Source organism: Drosophila teissieri, chromosome 2R, assembly GCF_016746235.2.
Source record: "Drosophila teissieri strain GT53w chromosome 2R, Prin_Dtei_1.1, whole genome shotgun sequence".
Classification (NCBI taxonomy): domain Eukaryota; kingdom Metazoa; phylum Arthropoda; class Insecta; order Diptera; family Drosophilidae; genus Drosophila; species Drosophila teissieri.
Window position 1 is genome coordinate 23,196,357 of NC_053030.1, and position 20,856 is coordinate 23,217,212.

Below are 20,856 nucleotides of genomic sequence, written 5' to 3' on the forward strand. Positions count from 1 at the left end.
GGTCGATGAATCTTAAAGATACGTGTTACTGTGCGTTTTACATACTCTTCCTTTTTCATTATTCATTATTCATTATTCATTTTTCATAATTCATTTTTCATTTTGGCTCTTTTGCTTCATTGGGTTATACAAATGTTTACTTCCTCTTATTTGCATACTAAATAAAGACATTTTAGACACTTTTGCGGCTTCTCTTTGCTTTCTTCCCGTAATTGTTTTAATTGTTAGTTAAATCGCTCCCATCTTGACTATAGTACTTCGCATACACATACACATACACATACGCATATGTACTTGTGTAAACTAATTTAAGTAAAGTTCACGTTTCGCTCTTCTTTGAGAGGTGGTTGATACGCGGCCTATACTCGAACTTGTTGTCTGAATGAAATTGTGTATGTTGAACATGGGGTTTTCCCCATTTTCCTCTAATCGCCTTGCCGCTCTCAAATTTGTAGTCTAGTAAATTTGGATTTTTCCTTTCGTCTTTTTGTTTTATAGCTAACCTAAACGTTTCGTATTTATGTTCGCCAGCAATTAAATTAATAACTATTTATATTTTCCGTCGGTATCCCTTTTATGTTTTAGTTGTATGCTTTTTAAATTGTTTTTTTGTTTTGGTTTTTTTTTTTATGTTTTATACTTCCGTTATCGTTTATCTAAAAAACCTATTCTTGTGGCAGTTGCTTTTTGTTTAATTAAATATTCATATTCTTTGTTCTAGTTGTAATAAAATATGCTATTTTGGTTTTGTTTCAATAGAGATTTATAATTAATTCATGCTTGTTTTTATTTCGTTTGAAAGAGGACCATAAATATTTAAGTGGTTTCTGTTTTCCGTTTCGTTTAATTCGTATTCCGTGGATTTGCGTGCTCTGTGTCACTGCGTCACTATGTGTCTTCCTCGGACCATCTACTATGCCACATCTACTATGCATATGCATCTGCATACGCATTTGCATCGCTTCTGAGTTAGCTACTACTAGTGCTTGGTATCGCCCCGGTATCCTCGCTGGAGAGGGAGTCGTCATGGTAGTCCCTATTCCTCGCAGGCACTATAAGGCCCCGCTGCTCAGGCAGCGCCACCATCTCCGCCACCAGTCGTTGATGTTGTAGTTGTAGTAGTAGAAGAAGCGGTAGTTCCTAGTCCTAGTGCATCCTGCCCCCCGACTCCACTGCACTCCACTCCCGCCTCTGAGCGAGCGCGGGTCCTTGGAGCTTGCTGACCGATTTGAACGAGCCGGTCTCGTCTCGCCTTTGAACCTACTCCGGCTACTGAAGAACCGCACTTTGCTGCAGGTCAGCTGGTAGGCGTGCCAGGAGCTGGACCACAGCCACGTCCTGAAGGCCACCAGCTCGGCGTCCTGATCCCGACTTCCCGGCCTGACCTGTTCCTTCCTGCGCACTTTCGGACTCCGCTGGCTGCAGCTCCTGCTCTTCACCAGCTCCTGCTCGTGGCAGCTGGCCTCGCAGGCGACCGCCTGGCGACTGCGACCCCGGTGGGCGCCGCAGCCACCGCTCCACTGGCAGCTCCACCTCTGGCGCGCCGCTCCACAGCTGCTGAGCAGGCCGAGCAGGGCGCTCAGCCAGACCAGCAGCTGCGTCGGCGGCCTGGCCACCGCACCCGTCCCGGAGGCGAAGTACGGAATGGAGCAGCGCGTGGTCGCGGCGGGCACTACGGCACAGTCGCCGGAGAGCGAGGCGTGCGGCATCTCGCCCTCCTCGTCGTAGTAGAAGATGCCGTCGTGGCTGGCGTAGTACGGCAGGCGGTCGAGGAGCGTTTCCACGGCGTCCGGATCGCTTCCGGTTTGGCTGACGTTGCGCAGGGCCAAAGCCACGCTCTTGGCGCGGGCGTGCTCGCCGGGATGTGAGCTCAGCGAGAGCGTGATGTTGTGCACACGGCGGGTGGAGTTGCCCGCCACTTCGCCCTCCTGCGAGCGGGGCTGGCTGAAGTCCTGGCAGACGGTGCAGATTCCGGAGGCCGGTCCGTTGCAGTAGCTGTAGCAGCAGTCGTTGGGGCCGTAGCTCGACTTCTCCAGCTGCGCCCCTGTCTCGGGTATGTTTTGATCTGGCGGGATGGGAGTGCGCGGATGAGAACAGCATCCTGTGGTGCCGCGATGTGTACTCACCTAGGCAGAGAAATGTCGGCTCGCCGGCATATTGGGTGGGCAGCGCAGGGGCGCGATCGGCGGGCAGCAGGTAGGGGCACTTTTGTTCCACGGTTTGGCAGACGCTCAGGCACGGCCGGATACGACGACGCTTACGGAACTCTGTCTTGCGTGTTGATCTAAATGGGTGATGAAAATATAATTAAGGAATATGCACTATATTGCTATAGTCCAGTGGCTAACTCACCTCTTCTGTAGTTTTGATATCACTGGATCCGTAGCTCTGGGATCCGAATTATTGGCAGTCGATATGAAATTATTGGATTGTTGTTCGGCCTCGGCCTCCGTATCCAGCTCCAGCTCCGCCTCCCTCTCCGTCTCCATCTCCGTCTCCCTGTTCCTACCTCTGTTCCTGTCCGCCTCCGCACCCTTGTCCACCTCGGAGTCCGCGTCCGCACTGCGTCCTAATCCAGCCTCGTCCTCCGGCAGGAGCTCCTCCTCGCCGCGGCGGGGCTTAGACAGGCCAACAACATCGAAGAATGTCTGGGCCAGGTCCCTGTCAATCGCCTCCTCCACGCTGCGGTCAATGTCCTTGCTGGCGTTCGAGTTCGTGTTCGAGTTCGCCTTCGCGTTCGCATTGGAGCTCTTGTCATGCTTCTGATTAATCTGACGCTCGTTCATGTTATTGCCGTTATTTGATTTATTGTTATTGCTGATTAATTTCAGAGATTTATGCTTGATTCCGTCCGCCGTCGCCATTGCCTCCGCACTCCTCGCCGAGCGTTTGCCCTTGCCCTGCCCCTCGTCCTTCGGCTGCGACTGCGACTGCGGCGACACGTCCTTTGGCTCGGCGAAATACGGCACTAGTGTACTGCAGACCCAGCGACGATATGCTTCCTGCAAAACAAGCGATTGAAAGGACTCATCAATTATGCAGGTCCCTGGGCCACATTTAAATTATTTCGCTCGAAATTTGTGTTCGCTTTTGTGTCGTGAAAGTTTAATTGATTTCATTGAATTACTGCTCAGTAGGGGGAAAGCCTACATTTATATTATGTGTACATAGTAATATAAATAATATATTTCATTTTACTACGCGTATCGGTGGTGCTATTTGTAACATTTTCAAATGGAAAGAAGAGTTTAAACCCTGATTTTCTAGGCAAAAAATCTTATTTTGTGCAAAACAACCATTTTTATGGTCCAAATCTGGAATGTTATACCTTGTTAGACTCGTAGTGACAACCCAAATCGATTGGCATTTCAATTTACAATTTTTATTTTTGTTCCATTTTTTGCAAATTTTAATGATGTAACCCCTTACAAAAAATGCGAAAAATGGCCGATTTTTGAAAAACCGACCAATTGTGATTGGGATTTTTAGTGTGGACTCTTAGGTTTACAAAACAGTCATTTGTAGATGATTCTGACTCGTTTTGGCCAAATTATAAAGGTTACCCTCTTATCTTCTGACCTTAAAATAGGTATTTAGACCAAAAAAATCGAATATTTGTTCCAAATTAGGAATTTTCTACTTTGTTTAGCTCCTAATCGTATTCCCAATCGATTGGCATTTCAATTTTAAATTTTCATTTTTTTTCCATTTTTTGCAAATTTTGATGATGTTACCCCTTACAAAAAATGCGAAAAATGGCCAAAAATTGATTTTTGAAAAACCGACAAATTGTGATTGGGATCTTTAGTGTGGACTCTTAGGTGTACAAAAAAGTCATTTTTAGATGATTCTGACTCGTTTTGGCCAAATTATAAAGGTTACCCTCTTATCTTCCAACCAAAAAATAGGTATTCTGTCCAAAAAAATCTTTTTTTTGGTCCAAATGTTAATTTTTATACTTTGTTTACCTCCTAATCGTATTCCCAATCGATTGGCATTTCAATTTTAAATTTTTAATTTTTTTCCATTTTTTGCATATTTTGATGATGTTACCCCTTACAAAAAATGTGAAAAATGGCCAAAAATTGATTTTTGAAAAAACCCAAAGTTGTGATAGGGATCTCTAGTCTGGACCTTTAGCTATGCAAAAAAGTATTTTTCAGATGATTCTGACCCTTTTTGGCCAAGTAATGGAGGTAACCCTCTTATTTTCCTACCGAAAAATCAATATTTTGACCATAAATATAGATGATAAGGTACAAATGTTGAATGCTGTACCTTGTTCACATTCTATAGTCATATTCCTAATCGATTGGCCCTTAAGTTGAAAGAGAACATATGTTTAAGAATGTTGCAAATTGTAATGTCATTACCCCTTATGAAAAATGTGAAAACTGGCCAAAAAGTGGTTTTGTTAAACAAGCCAGATTGTTATTCGGAAGTAATGGAATTTACCCTCGTTTGGCGCTGTCAAAATTCAGCTTCGAATGCTTGCCATACTCCATACTTCATACTCCACATATTAATTTGAAATCTGCCCACCAATCTGACCATCCACCATCTTCCATCTTCCCTCCGCTCGGCCGACATATTTTTCATTTGGCAGCCAATTTGTTTCAAAATATTTTTGCTTATTCTTTGCCGCTGCTGAATTTTGCTGTTTGTTGCTGCTGCTCTTGTGATTTTCTATGCTGTCAGAACTATTGCAGTAGTTTTTTCGGAATTTGCCAGCTTCCCCCGCCGCCCAAATGCCCTTCGGCTTTCGGCCATAACTATTGGTCAAAGGCACATACCAAACAAACAACTCTTCGCAGGCCTGCGGAGAAATTCGGTCGGTACAGGTGAAATTTTTGCTATTTGCCAACATTTCTGTGGCTATCAATGTGTCGGTACTGCCATTACGTTTGCCTGCAAGCACAGCGAGGCGGAGAAATTTCGGTTTTCAGTTTCATTGAAACATTGCTCGCCGGATTGCAGAATTGCAGGATTGCACGATTGCAGGATTTCAGTATTGAAGGATTCTGAGCGAGGGACTAAAGTCATGGGATTTTTGTTATGCATACACACACATTATATTGGTCACCAGTGGGCAGGCAAAGGAGCAGAAAATCTGCCCAATATTTATCCACATTCTTGATTGCCCCGAGTTAAAGTGCAGCAAAGTGCAGCAAGTGCACTGATTGTCTAAATCAATTATCGAATTTCGTGTTCGCACTCGTGTGCACAGAACAAAGCACTGCTGGGGCAGTGCCGAATGCAAACACAACACAGCACTAATTGAATTAGCCCGCCCCCCATTTCGCCCATAATGTGCATGTCCTTAGCCGGAGCCAAATATTACCTACCCTGGACAGCCGCAAAGCGTGCACCGCATTCATAAATCACGCATACGCACTGTTGCCCTGCGGCCACTGCAGCTGGCAAGGCTAATTGTTTGCGCTTGCCGCCGCTGTCACTGCGGGCGATGGTGTTTGCGGCCAGAAAAATCTAAAATTATCCACCGCAACGGCGTGCGGCTCTGTCTGAGGATGAGGAGGCCGGGCCAAAACTACTTTTCGGCCTAATCGCGAGCGGAGTTCAATCATCCGAGCGAGCTCGTGTCCCCAAGCTCGTGAAATGGCCAAACTAGTGGTGAGTGAATGGTGAGTGAGTGGTTCGGTGAGACCTGCACTCATTTTGTGTTGGTCATGAAAAACAACGGCCCATAAACTCAGCAAGCGTCCGACATTAAACCACAAATACTCGTCTACAAATAAATGTACCCACGACTGCGTACACTGCGAGAATAGCTACTGCAGAGGGGCCCTGCCTCTCATTCACATAACACAGAAAAGGACCCAAATAAGGAATATAAAAACACGACTTTTACGAGTCTGTGTACTCGATTCCATATCTATATGCACCTACATGGGCACACAGGGGCTGCAGGGGCTGTTGCCAGGACAACTTTGGGTTCTCTCGGCCTGCGTGGGCGAGCTCGTCATCTCGTCATCGCGTCCTCGGTGCCCCGCTCGCTAAATTATTATTTAATTACAAAAAAGTATTTGCCATTAATAGGACACCGTCGTGCAGAGTTCCTTGCCGCGAAACGAGTCCTGCCGCCGCCTCGCGTGGCACGTGGAGCATAACTTGAGCCCGACCTGTCCCATCTGCTGTGCCACGAACTAACATGCGCCTGCACTCTGCACTAAATGAATTCCGACGCCGAAATAAAAAGGCTCAAAAGGCGAACTCAATTAGAGGGTGTGCAGGTGCAAAGTTAATTGGAGCCTGTGCAGCGGAGGGGCGCAGGGGGAGGGTCGCAACTCTCACGCCGAGGAGCTGCAAAAATCAATCCGAGCTGAAGAAGTGGATTTAAACTCATCCCCGACAGCCGGCGGAATCCATTTAAGCCTGCCTTCATTTAAATGCGGGGCGCAAAAGTCATTCCGCACGCAAAATCCCGATTTTCGTCCTTTTCGGCCATTACGCCGACACGACACCATCACCATCAGCATCAGCATGAGCATCAGCATTGGCATCAGCATTGGCATGGGCGTGCAGCCTGCAGCGAGAGGGGGTGGCAAGAGGACTCAGCACACAGGACGCGGGCCAGGACGCAGGACACACATGCGGGCAGTAAATAAGCCGGGTTGTGCCTGCCCATCGACGTGTGACCTTCGCGCCTCGTCCTCCGCATCCGCCTCCTGGCGCCCAGATTGACCGGATGGAAGTGGGCATACAGGATGCGGCGCAGAGGAATCGGAATCGGAATCGCGGAATTGTGGCTTTACATTTTTGAAACCCAATATGCGATAATGAGTCGCAGTCGTGTGCGGATCCGATGAGCGCGGCTTAATTGCAAATGCAGATTGGGCGATGAAATTCTAATTCTAATTTCATATATTGGCTGAGTGCGTGTGACCAGAAGAGTTAGCCGGTTTCACAGCCAGCCTTATCATCAATTGAAATAACCCTGAAAAATATTGTAACTCCGCTCGCCTTTGTCCCTCGTAAACATTAATGGCTAACCTAAGGGTTAAGGGTCGTCGGCTGGGGCAGGGGTCACAGGACACCGCCCACAGGACGCAGGACACAGCCCACAGGCCATAGAAAAGCGACAACAAAGGAAGGAGCGACCTTTGCCACTGACCATCAGTCAGTCAATGACCGTTTCATATGGCAAATAATTGAATTCTCGTCCGTTCGTCTTTTTGAAAGCGCAAGACGGCCAGGGAGTCCTTTTTATATTTGCCAAACGGAGCAGACGTTGCGTGTGGGTTGATTTACGAGTTTTCAAATGGCCGCCATTGGAATTGCCATTGCCATTGCCATTGCCATTGGAATTGCCATTGCCGTAGTAGGGAGTTGGTAGTCGGGTTTTACTATCATAATTTCATAAGCCGTTGAACCAGAGAAATAACGCAAACATTGCCCAGGCGATGCCAGGCGCCTGGTAATAAAAAATATAATACACATATAAATAAGCCGCAGGGCGCAGCCCGAACAACATGCGAAAATTATACCACTTTTTATTAGGCCAAATCGGCTCAGTGCGGCTGAGCAGCCAGCTTATTTGATTATCGATTAAAGATTAAAGTTTAAAAGTGTAAAAAAGTCCTTGTTTTCAGTACTGAGCCAGTGCTATTATTTTTGCGAGTCGACAAAGCTAAACAAAACTATTGAATGAAGGAACCACTTTACGATGGCCAGCAAAATGGAAACAACTTTGTTTGCCCTTGCATATTGTTTGCGGTATCGATCCCCACCACTCGCCCCCAGGCAATCCGCCCCCGCCACCGCCATTCGATTGGCCAGCTCTGTGGGTTTGGTTGGGCGTATCAGCGTTTATGCTCCTGCATTGGCCTTCAAATTCATTCGCAAACTGGCTGAGACATAAATATTTGATGGCTTTCTAAGCGCACTCCTGCCCCCGCCGCAGAGTGGCCAAACCCCCATTCCCAAGTCCCAGCCTCAGCTCGAATTTAATACACTTTCGTGTGGGCGGACTGCGGGTCCTGGCCGAGTGGCCGAGTGGTCGAGTGGCTGGCTGGTGCGGTCCTGCTGGTGAAGTCCTGGTCAGTGTGTTATGGAAACGTGACTGAATTCGGCAAAGATTTGCGCAGCACACAACTGCCGGCCCAGGACTATGTAATGTAATTGATATGGCGCACATACAGCACACACAGCACATACAACACCACACAACACATAGCACACACAGCAGTGCGTTTGTATGAAGTTGCAGATTGGGGACCTTCACACACACGAACATGAGGCTCGTATGTATGCAAATAAGTTATGATTTGATTTGTACCATTGCAGTAGATTTATGAGTAGTAAGAGCCGGGCATTACGGCTTCTCGACTCTTTCGGCTGTCGGCTTTCGGCTTTCGGCCGTTCGGTTCGGGCCCACTCCGCTGCCACGGCCATCATGTTGTTGCCAATTTGCATAATGGCTCACGAAACGGTGCGTGTGTGTGTGTGTGCCTTTGTGCGAATCGCGGGCCCCCATAAGCGTGCTAGACTCTTTTATATGTGCGAAATTTAAAACACGTTTATTAAAATTCAGTCCATAAATAACCATCAGCATGATTTCTGCAGCCATTAAATGCAAATTCGAAATTTATCTGGTTATTGTTTGTGCAGAGTAAATACTTCAATTATGTCAAGTAGAAACAATAACCATTCGAAGGAAATTTATGCCAGTTTCGTGTAATTGCAAGTTCATGTGGCTACAAGAATATGCTCGCTGTATAACCAACGCCATAAATGACAAGCAGTGATATATTCCTTTGAAGTACATTATAATAAATGGTCTGGGATTAGTTAGCCTGTTACTAGGACCTAGTCTTGCAGGACATCGCGTTCGACCGCGATTACAATGCTGTGAATGCGGTGAATGCAGCGAAGACCCGCTGAACTATTCGGGCCGAGTGGCTGTGTGTGCGCCTGCTTATTTTGTTAGCCAGCTCAAAGTGGCCTGGCCACAGTGGGCCCTCGCTCACGCCAACGCACTTGACCAACTGTGGAGCTGGGGCAACTGAGGGAATGGATAACTGTGCAGCTCGACACGGGCAAGTGCGGCACGTGTTGTCGCATTGGCTATGGCAATAAGCAGAACACACAGTGTGCACTGCGCTTAAGTAATGCCTTTGCTGTTGGTCCAAGGATAAACTTTTATTTTCCATCCATTCGCGAGTGTGCGTGCCAGTGCGAGTGTGGTTGTAAGTGCAAGTGTGAGTGTAAGTGTGTAAGTGTGGGCTGTCCGCTTTCTTGCGGAGCGGTTTTTGCAGCTCGCAACCAGCAAACCAGCGAAGCAGCGAACCAGCGAACAAACGCCTGGCAAGGGCCATTATGTACCCCTTCAGATACATTCCCCTTGCCCCGCGCCAGCCCTTCGTCAGCACTTTCTTGTGTGCCACTGGTTTGTGTTTCTGTTTCTGCTTCTGCTTCTGCTTCTGTTTCGCTTTCGGTGCCTGGTTCATTGCTTCGTTTGTTTTGTTTGCCACACGGTCACGTGTTACCTACTGAGTGCAGCGCATAAAGCTCGGGTGCTCTTACTATCCCCCTACCCCTGCCCCTACCCCTGGTGCATCCACCGCCATCCCATCGCATCCCATTTCCCCAACCGCTACGTGCTGCATCCGACAAATACTAAACTTAAAACCGCAAAATCCCATAACAAAATGCCAGAGCTGCTGGCGCTTTAACGGTGCCAATGGGGCCAACGGGGCCAACGGGGCGGATGAGTGTTTAAAAGGGTGTCCGCCCAAATTATCATGAGCATTTTTTGGCACATTTGTTCGGCCTCAGATTCAGATTCAGATTCAGTTTCATCTGTAGCTGTAGCTGTATCTGTATCTGTTTCTGGTGAGCTGTCCGCAGTCATTTGCCGCCTCTCCATAATTGTCCGTAGCTGGTTGCTGGTTCCTGGTTGCTGGCTGCTGTTGTCAACCCGGAGTGCTCCTCCACTCGGCTAATTGGGCAACAAAATGCTGCCCTAGTCGAAATTTAATTGCCTGTCATAACTGGCCAACAACATTCGCCATTGTAAACATTCCAGCATACTCGTACATACATTTTCATAGCGGATGCGGTATGTGGGTAAATTTTTCAATTAACGTGTTTGCTTTGAGTCCGGCGCCCACTCGCTTTTCGAATCATTTTTTGTCAAACGCGACAAACAGTTGAAATGTCAGCCCCAAAAACCCCTTTTCCCCCTTTCCCCCCCCTTTTGTGGGGGATAGAAATTTGCATATTTAAGTGAAATTTACGTTGCGGCTGATGTGAAATGTTTATGACGGATATGTTGGTCGACAAGTGTTGGAATTTATGTAGCCGTCATTTCTGGCGCAGCTCACATGCATAAACATTAGGGCAAACACCCACTACGAGTATATTCACACAGATAATGTACTCATTCCGAGGGACTCGCATGACGAAGGGACTCTTTCCATCTAATTAGCATTTGGAGCCAGTCCAGTTGTCCCACCGAAGTACGGACAAACACATTAGCTAGCACTTAATTAGATCGGATGTGGCCACTGGCCAGAAGACGGATTCTTTGGGAAACTCATTAGCAGAGGATTGCATTCATCATATGAGGAGCAGGAGTTTCAAGTGAGTCAAAAGTGGATTACAAAACATAGAAGTCACTTGATAAAACAGCTTATTAGCCTAATACTGGGAAGTGGTAGTTCCTACTCCGGGAATACCATAGCATGGTAACCATTTCATAAGATCGACATGTTTTCAAGCCGAGTAAGTATATTAAATCGATGTGGAACTACAGGCGTCGTCCTTGCAGTGCATCTGCCTTAACCTTTCACTATATATGGCAGCTGCTCTTTCAGCCCGCTCTATTTAGCCGTAAATGCAATGCTTAGTTTGTTTTGCAGCTTCCGTCCGGTCGAGTCAGTCAGCCGTTGAGGGCGCTGATAGAGCCCCAAGGATGGGGAATGGTGGGGGGATGGGGAATGGGAGCCCCGCCTGTTTGTCTGCGCACTTCCCATCGTTGGGCATTGTGCCCCTCCCATCCCCCTTCAGCACCCTTCGGCTGCCACTGATTTGACAATTCAAATACAATGGATCTGGATGCCAGTGGCACACACAAGTAAATAATGCACAAGCCGAGCTCAATGTGTTGGGCGAAGTCAGTCGATTCCCAGCACAAGTGTGAGGATGGGGACAAGGCTGACTGGGTGACTGGATGGCTGGATGGCTGGGTGACTGGGTGAGCCACGTCTGCAACATTTGCCCGAGAAATATGCAGCCATGCCAATGGGCCAAGAAGACATTCAGTCAGCCAGTGAGGCGGGCAGGCCATGTTCCATATTTCAGATATGCAGCGTGCGCAATTCCTCGAAAGCCGCTTAACTGACGGCAAATATGAATTGAAACTTTAATTAAAAATAAGACGCGGAAATACCCATCGAACCATGTCCGACCCAATAAGGCGCCCATATGTAAATAAACAGGGCGATGTGGGTCACAATGCCGATTGGCAATGTTCGGTGCAAACTATTTACACCGCTGCTCCAATTGCAAGGCCTTTAAAAAGTGCATAATAAACAATGAACAATGGACCATAACCAGACCAAAACTGAAGTTATTCACAATTTACCCAATATCTTTTTAGTGATGTCACACATCAGCTTACCACAATATTTGAGGATAAAGGTGGGAATTGTTCAATCAGCTTATAAGCCATAAGTATGCGAATCCATTTCAGACAGACAGACTCACAGGACACAAAACAATTCTAGCCGACTAATTTGCTCATTAAGCTGCGACCGAGGCTGAGTCATTGGCAGCTCATTACAGGCAGTTAAACACCCTCGCCCAGGACACACACACTAGCATTCAGCACACACACACTCATCCAGAAAGGGGGCGGGGCATAAGTTTGGGAGGCGGCTCACATGCTGAGCGCCAAGAAGAAGGAGCCGGCCCCAAAGTATGAATGACGCTAATGCCTGCCACCAGTCGCCCGGGGAGCGGGACATCCGGAGTCCTGTGTCCTGAGTCTCGAGTCCCGAGTCCTGAATCCCTAACTGAACTGGGCTCCTGCAAGTGGGCGCCGAGTGGAGTGTATTGCTGGGTAGCTTAAGTTGTCGTAGCCGCGTATCTATGACGTCAGCGTGCAGCGAAAACCGCAAATAATTCATTGGCCTTTGTTGGCCTCAGTTCAAGTCTCGTTTTCGTTTTCGTTCTCGATTTCGGGTTCGATGTTCAGCTTTTCCCCGCTCCACGGGGAGAAATGTTGACAAGGATCAATAACTATGGAAAAAGAAGGCTTCTAATCCCTCGGCCAATAACAACGAACTGCGATTTCCCGGAACCAGCTTGCGAAGAATCCAGAAACGCCTTATAGCCCTGCTAAAATCGAGGTTGACCACTCACATGAGGGGACACTTTTCTCCCGGTGTAGCTGACTAGAAAGAGCGAGGTGACAGACAGTGCGTGCGAGACAGAAGAAGAAACAGAGAGCGAGCGTAAATTTAAATAAATGCTTTGGAGCACACTAAAAGCGATTTATCTTTGTCGATTGTGGATTACGAACATGCCCCGCCCCAAAAGCCACCGCCCCTGGAAGAGGGAAAAAAAACATTTTTCATATTGTGTCAGCAACGAGCTGGTTGTCCTTCTGTGTGTGTGTGTGTTGGCCCTGTTTGCGAGTGTGTTTGTGAGTGGGATTGTGCGTCTGTTTGCACAAAGACTTGTCAGTCAACGTGGGAGCAGCTCACCCGGAGCTGGAGAGGATTCGCGGGGGCGCTGGAGACGCGGAGATGGAGGGCTTGAAGGACCCCGAGGAGCAGAGCACAAGGAGCAGCTGCTGCCCTTGCCACCCAGCCACCCTTTGTCTGTCCTGCGGTCCTGCGGCCCGTCTGTGTCCTGCTCATCAGACTTCGTTTTATTGATTAATCGTTTGCTGCTGCCTGAGGCCCACTTCCCCTTCTCCACGTCTTGGCCACATTAGCGCTCCTTCGGCCGCTTCTGCCGCTTCTGTTGGCTCGAATTGGCCAATTTTCCGCTGCATTGCGCCATTTATTTGCCGAAGAGGCCCTTTAACTGGAACTTTCCCAGTACCGGGCCTACATGGCGTATTCGCATTACTTCTGAGGGCCAAAAGCGAAAGTTGTTTTCAAGGGGCATCCAGGCCTAATCAGGGGAAAACTTTTACATTTTATATGCTGCTGGTGCGTCGATGTGGGAACTGCGACCCAAATGCTGTTTGCCGGGTAAGCGAAGCAGCCCATACATTCCGGTATCGATTGTAGCCCTTTTCCGGAACATAATTTGAAGGTACACTGTATCTCGTTGGTATTGGAAGTTCTTTCGATTGAGGAGTTGAAGTTACTATGGGAAAAAGCGATCTTCCCTTCTACTTCGTGGCAGGATATTTTTAGCATCCTGCTGGGGAATCTCGGCGAAATCAACTTTTCCTTAATCCACCGTGCACCGCAAAGTGAAATCTATCAATCTGGAGTCCTGGGCCAGCTGCTCCACTTCCACCGCCACTGCCACTGCCACTTTCACCCTCGGCAGGATTATAATCTGGAAGATGCGGCGCCCACGCAAAACTCGATAAATTGCTAGATTGCACAAAGTGGCAAGCTGGGAAGGAGGCGCCCAGGACGAGGACAGCCAGGATAACCGGAGGAGAATGCCAAGCCAAATGCCAATGCAAAAAAAGGTGGAAACAAATGCCTGGGCTGCCGGAGGGGGCGGAGGGGGGAAAAGATTATTGGAACAGAGAAAGTTTTTCCACTGACTGTCGACGCACACATGTGTCCAGCCGCAAAGTGACTGGTGGGGGGAGGGCGGAGGTGTAAAGGACATGGAGAACCCGGCGGTGGGAGGATAAAGAAGTCCAAAGCGGACCCAACAAAACGCGGCTATAGTGTAATACAGCTCAGCGTTGTCAGCTGTCGCCAGGCGACAACAGCAACAAATCGTTTATGGCCCAAACACCTAAGCAAATATGACTGAGAGAATGAGAGAGAGGGAGGGGAGGGAGGGCGTTATCCTTCGGCAGGACATGTCGACGTGTGTGTGTGTGGGTGGGTGGCAGTGTGCGATTGGCGCACATAAGTGAGAATGCGTGTAAAGTGTTTGTAATCAATCATTTATGAAATTACGCTACTTCCGCTTTTGACAATTTTCTTTCGCCGCCACAGGCTCCTTATAGAACCAATACCGCCCATCATTCGGCTCTTATATGACGTAAGGTTATGGGATATGTGTCTATATGTAAAATGCAAATTTACACACTGCCACAAAGTATATGAAACAAAATCGACTGGGGGAAATAACGAAACGAAAGTCCCGCACATTAAATCGAAATCATCGATGGAAATAGATTACGGCCACACGGCAGCCAACTTTGATGACAGCAAACACAGATAAAGGATTTTGGCCAAGCCAATTTGGGAAATACACACAAAGCCCACACATCTGAGCAATCTACGCAATTGATTAAATCACTTGGAATCAGGCAGAAACTTGAACTTTGGCCTTATGGCTCTCCGGTGAAGTTTAAAGTTTCACTTTGCTGCCTCTGGAGGTCAATGCTTTATTGTGGCTTTGTGCATAATAAAGCTGTCCTATGAATATGCATGTGCTTCCACGCTCATCTATTTGTCATTCATTCGGTGGAAAACTAATTGGGCTCTGAGCAGAGTGGCAAGTATTTGTTGTTTCTTCTTCTCGTTTTGTCCAGTCTTGCGATTAGGCAGACTAAATATTACATATCTGGCTGTTTCTACAAACTGATGAATATGCTTTTATCCTTTCCTTTGTATCCTGGTAGTAAAGATAATGCATTCCCATCAAATGGCTGCCCTAAAAATCTATTATTCTGCTCCACAAATATGAGGAAAATAATCGAATGCCGCAATGATGCGACCATCAACGACCTCTTGGTCTTCGAAAGGGGCAAAAATGTTTCGCAAACCGCAAATAAGGACACAAAACGTTGCCTTGAAGCAACGGAGCAACGGGTTCCGGAAAATGGATTTTCCCTTTGCGGTTGGCCGCAATGTCAAGCCTTTGCGACTAATTAGAGGAGCTGCGGTGGGGAAATAGGAAAGGTGCGTAAGGAATCATAAGTAAATATGCCTTTGGTGTACTTTGGAGTACTCAAATCTCAAATCTGAAATCGGTTTACTGGACCATGGATGATAGCGCAGCCCAGTGATAGCGATACCATTCCGATACTAGCGGGGTTAGGTTGGTTGGGTCCAAACTCTACGCCACTCGGGCCATGTGCAAAAACGTGTTTTGTGCTGGAATCTGGCACTTGGAAAGGCGAAGGAAAAGGCGAAGAAACCTCTGCTGAATGGCCACCAGGAATGGGAGAGCGATGGACAGGAGCAGCGCGCGCAGTCGAACATTCAAATGGCTCCTGTCGGTCCCATTGCCCAACTATGGCCATTTAAATACGGAGCTCGTAAAATATTATAAATCTCAATAACACCCTAATAACACTAAACTCTAGGAAAAGTAGCAAACAAATGCTGATACTTGATAGATTTTTGAATTTTCCTATAAAAACATTGGCCTGTTGAAACTTATATAAACTGCGAAAAAGTTTGCAGAGTCCCAAAAGCCAAAGAGGCTGCGAGAGAGAGAAACAGAGAGAGCTCTCCCAGAGAGCGTGTCCTGCTGACACCGCACGAGAGCGGAAGAGGTCCTGGAAATCTCTCACCAGCTCTCGCCAGCGCTGAGTGACTTCCAGCTGAGAGCGCACTTTTCGAACTAGAAGTGTGCTAAGGCTGCTGCTGCTGCTGCTGGCGACTCTCTGCTCTGATTCTCTTTTCTCCATTCTCCGTTCTCCACTCTCCTTTCTCCTTTCTCGGCCACCCTTTCGCCACTCCCCCCCATGCCCCGCTCCTGCAATCCCTATCCTTCGGTTAGTTTAAAGCCCTTGTTGTTGTTGCCTCTGCGGCTGCACAGCGCATTAAATGTGTGCCACCAGGCGTATGCGTAATTTAAATTTAAATTTGTGTGTGTACATATGTCTGCCCCTAGCACCTGCACCACCCCCTACCCTCCCCTCTCGCCATCCTCATATCCACCCCCATCATATCCACAGCCCACTCCCACTCACATCTTGTGTATTTTTGGCCCGCGTTGTTGTTGTTTTGTTGCCGTCTGCTTAGCATTTGCCTCAAGTTTTGTTAATCAGCGCAATTCACATTTCTGTTTTTTTTCTTCATTTTTCTCGTTTTTCACTGCCTCTCTCTCTCGGAGATTTTGCAGTATTCAAAAGGTTTTCCTTTGCCCACAGAGACCCTCATTAGCGTAGTCATTGTTTCAGCCAGCTTTTCCTTCGCCCCTTCAGCCATTTCAGGTTTTCAGGTTAAGGAAAGGAAAGGAATCTCTGGCCGACACTCGACGAATAATTACCAATTATATGGAACAGACATCAGATATGCACCGAAATGCCGAAATACCGGAATCTGCTGTTCCCATGTAGCGGACAACTGCAGCCGCGCTTAAGTGCCACAAATTAACCGCAGCGTGGACTCTGCGTCGCTCCTCATCCTGCTCCTCATCCTGCTCCGCCGTCCTGCCCCGTAATTACGAGTCTGAAATATGAATCCTTGGACAAGAGTCCTGGCTCGCTTATGGGCCAAAAGCAGCATGAGCCCTCAATGAGCTCTGCACTGAGAGAATGAAAACTGCCCAAATGGCCGAAGGATGGGGCAGGAAATTTAAAATGCAAAAAGGCTTTGTTCTTGGCGGACTAAAGCTTACTATTTCTGACATCTGCTTTGCCTGGGGAGCTGCTTACTGAGAGAGTGAAATGAAGAACCCTTGATAAATAGATAAACCTAGATGCCCTGCAAGCTTAACTTTGACCCTTGGTCGCGCACTGAAAGAAACTTTTCAACCTTTTCTGCTAGTCTAGTACTTGTGGTCATTGAAAACCCGGTAAAGATCTCAATCACTCCCTATATCTCAAGTTTGGTTTTCGGCAGTTAAGATAATTTGATTTTAGATACTTGTTTTGGTCGAACACCGCGTGATTTCTCGCAGTGTAGATTCCGCTCTTAGGGCCTTTTAGGTTTGGTTTTGTTTTCAGTTTTTCCCTTTTTTCGCAGCTCAACTTTAATAATTAATGAGCAGCAAAAAATGTCACGCGGTGCGGAAGAGTTTCGGCCTGGGCCAAAGTGGAAAGCGAATGAGGTTTTGGGCTTAATTGGGTTAACGGGGTTGGAAGGCGGGAGTGGGGAGTGGGGCGAGCGGGATTAGATGGGTTAAGGGCCAAGGATATTTCGTGGGGAGGGAGGGGGTTAAGAAGAAACTAAACTCACCTTGCAGTCGTCGCACTGGTTGATCAGCGAGTAGACCTGCCGGCAGTCGAAGCGGAAGAGGATCTCGGCCAGCTCGCAGGTGATCCTGTTGGCCAGTCCATCCACGTCCAGCAGGTCGCTGAGCACGCGGACGCACTCCTGCCGATCGGTGAGGCTGGCATTGAGGGCCAGCGTGTGCAGGGAGCTGAAGACGCTCCTCTCGCAGCAGTTGCGCAGCCGCAGGACCTTCAGCCGCTCCAGCAGGTGACCAGGTGACTGGAGGCCGCACAGGTGCTGCGGACTCGACTCGGCGGAATCGCCCAGATATTCAAGGCACTGTTGTTGCTCCTGCTGCTCCTGCTCCCGCTCCCGCTCCCGCGGATCCTGCTGGTGGGCCAGGACCGGCTCCTGGGCGTGCAGATGGCTGTAGGACAGCGTGGGCTCCGGCTCCGCCTCCTCGGTGGTGGAGGACACGTCCACGTCCGCGTCCACCTCCACGTCCACGTCCTGGTCGTCGGTGGTGCTCGGAGGCCGCTCGCTGGCCAGCGGGGAATGGCTGTCGGTGGCGTCCATCGCGTGGTCCCCAGCGCGGCGCAATCGCATCTGGGTTGTCTTATAGTTTACGAAATACTTGACTTTATTGTTACTGGTGGCACTCCGCTTGGCCTTGGAGGCCACTGGCTTCTGTTGCTGCTGCTCGGCGCAGGATCGCGGGCAGGTTGGGGGCCCGGGTCCCTCATCGACCCAGGCCATGGGCAGTGTACCAGCCGAGCACTGACCCTGCAAGGAAGACCGAGAACATTCATAGATATTAGCAAGGATATAAGCAACGATATTCGAAAGGTATACAGGACAATGCCACTGATGATATGAATGCCGGATATTGCCATGTGATTACGAAAGTCATAAAGGGGTTATAAACTGCAGAACAATAAAACCCGAATCTAGAATACGACGTTCTTAGGAGCTCTTAGCCAAGATTTAGGACCGACAATTGAGGAATACACTTAACTAGAGATTCGCTGTCTCAATTTAATATGGCATTTAATCTTTTAGTGTCTGTCTGTTTTCCGTGGACAGCTCCTCTCACAATAGTTTGAATTGATGCACTTCTCTGAGTCCCAAGTATCCCTAGCCATATAATCAAATGTGAAACCAAGGTAATGTGTCCCGAAATGCAGTTCATATTTATTGCAACACGCTGCTCCTAACACCACTCTCCCTGCATCAATTAACTGTCTTATGTGATTTAAAAATTAACCCAACCGACTGCGATAGCCACACAAACACCACTGCAAACCTCCCACACACACACCCAGCTACACCCAGCTACACTCAGCTACACACACTGGGGAAAACCAAGCCAACGGGGAGCAACAACTGCTTGCAGCAGGAAAAACAAAAAGCACACTGGTATATTGGAAAAGTTTGCTCGGCCAACAACAACAGCGAAAGTCATAAAACGCAAAAAAAGCAAGTAAATAGAAGCCAAAGCTGCGAACAGCGAAACACAAAAAACAAAAAAAACAGGAGCATTGAGTGCATAAAGAGCTGATGTTTTTGTTATTAAAATGACCGCACTTCGTTGGAATTTTCCACATGCTTGCATAAAACTCAAGGCAGCGGCTGCAGCAACAACACAGGAGAGGCGGAAAGTGGGCGGCAAGTGGGCGTGAAGTGGGTGGCAAGTGGGCGGTAAGGACGCGTTCGCGGAGCTGGAGAATTGCGAAGGAATTTACTATCAATATTGGAGTACCAGCGCCAGGAGCTGCTGCAGCAGGAGCTCTGCGGACTTGGAGCTGCAGCGGAAGCTTAAAACCTTTTGCGACTTAATCGTTTTCCGGTTAAAGCATGAATATTTATGAGCCCGGCAGGAAAAACCGTATCCCGATTGCTGGCACCCAACCCAAGCCCAAACTGCACGTCTATCAGAGCTGCCTTAAATGTGCAGGATATTATCCAATGTGAGGTGATTCTGGTTTGGGGGAGTAGGGCTATTCAGGCTTCGACTTGGGCTCTAGTTCATGGCGATTATAACTGCAGAGGTGCACACGTATAGTATGTGCAATTCAGCGTCCTTGTTAATATCCTGTTAAACACCGAACTTATCCAATTGGAAATGTCAAACATTTCGGTCGATGTAAGCTCCTTTGGAAAATTTTAAACATCAATTTAAGTCCGAGTAATCCGACTGCACGCTGGCCGAACAATACGGGCATTATTCTCTAGAGTATGCACAGGAAATTCCCTTTTTTTGTTGTCGAGCTGAGAACAAATTCAGAGTCAGGAGCGGAATCAACTTGGCAGCAGCGATGACCCTTTGAACTTTCGGGCAGTGAGTAATATGCAACAATCAACAACTCTCAATTGCTGCGTGTCCTGTTCGCCGAGCCCTGTGTTCCGAATGTCCTGTGCGCCCTTCTCCCCCGATTGCTCCACCCGCTTTCCACCCGCTTTCCACCCGCTCTCCACCAGCTTTCCACCCGCTTTCCACCAGCTTTCCACCCACTTCGCCACCGCACCGCACGCCCGCTCAATCGTTTTCCATGTTCCCGGGGCAATAACAATAAGCAGCAGAGAATTTCACTTGCAATACGCACAAATATGCCCAGGCCGCGGGGCTCGAGGGGGAGGGGCTGGAAGGGGTGCACGAAGGGTCTTAACTCAAATGAAAAATCATACAAAAGGGAAACTAATACAGCAGAGCACACTCACATACACACACTCAGGCAGCTATGCAGCACACACTCGCACACTAACACACCAACACACACTCGTTGAGAAGGACGAGCACGTGTACGGGCGGCCATTGTTGATTTAATGGCAGACCAGCTGCGGCCCAATGCACAACAATGCGGCTGGGAGGACCAAGGGGGAGGTGCTGGGTAAAAAATAAAGATAAATTCTTCAATTCGCAGCAGGCAAAATAAGAAATTACAGTTCCTGCCCGGGGGCGGATGTCCGGAAAGTCCTGCCAGACCCCTCTCCACTCCACTCGCAGCAGATGAACTTTGAAAACTTTCCAATTTCTGCACGATTGCCATCATAATAAGCACTAAGCCCGATTAATATTTAATCTATGCATATTCCGTGAAAGCGAAGAGTGCCCTCCACATTAAACCCCAAGCATCCGTCTTTATCTGGTGTATTTATTTCCCTGAATTTTGTAAGCCCTCCCACAGCACAACACAAAGTCCGGCTGACATTCCTCAACGTTTCCAGGCTCGAAAGTGTTAGAATCCATTGGCCATTATTGTCTTACCGGTTTGGCCTGCATAGAGAGCATATAGAGCATATAGAGCATATTGGATGCAGTCAGGCGGCAGTGAGTTCGACATGAAATATTCATACTCTGGCCGGGAGGACGAGAGGCTTTGCAACAGGAATTCCAGTGGCCAGTGGCCAGTGGCCAAGGACTCCTGGCGAGATGCTGAAACATTCATGTGTGCAGGACACTCGCCAGCTGGCTCTGCGGCGGGCAAAGTGTTCTTATGCAAGTTGTCATTAACTTGGCTGTGGACCTGTAACTGAAACTGAAACCGAAACTGAATCTGAATCTGGATCTGACTGACAA

At 48.2% G+C, this 20,856-nt stretch overlaps 1 protein-coding gene across 1 annotated transcript in view; it reads right to left on the reverse strand.

The window, feature by feature from the left end:
• Positions 1–341: 341 nt before the first annotated feature.
• LOC122612340 overlaps positions 342–20,856 on the reverse strand; it is a 30,366-nt gene continuing 9,851 nt past the window's right edge. Inside the window, exons 2-5 of the mRNA XM_043785887.1 lie at positions 17,304–18,062; positions 2,353–3,002; positions 2,127–2,284; positions 342–2,065 (exon numbers count right to left, since the gene is read on the reverse strand). Of these exons, the coding sequence (XP_043641822.1) occupies positions 1,053–2,065; positions 2,127–2,284; positions 2,353–3,002; positions 17,304–18,062 (2,580 nt within the window). The 3' untranslated portion in view covers positions 342–1,052. The remainder of the gene's footprint in view (positions 2,066–2,126; positions 2,285–2,352; positions 3,003–17,303; positions 18,063–20,856) is intronic.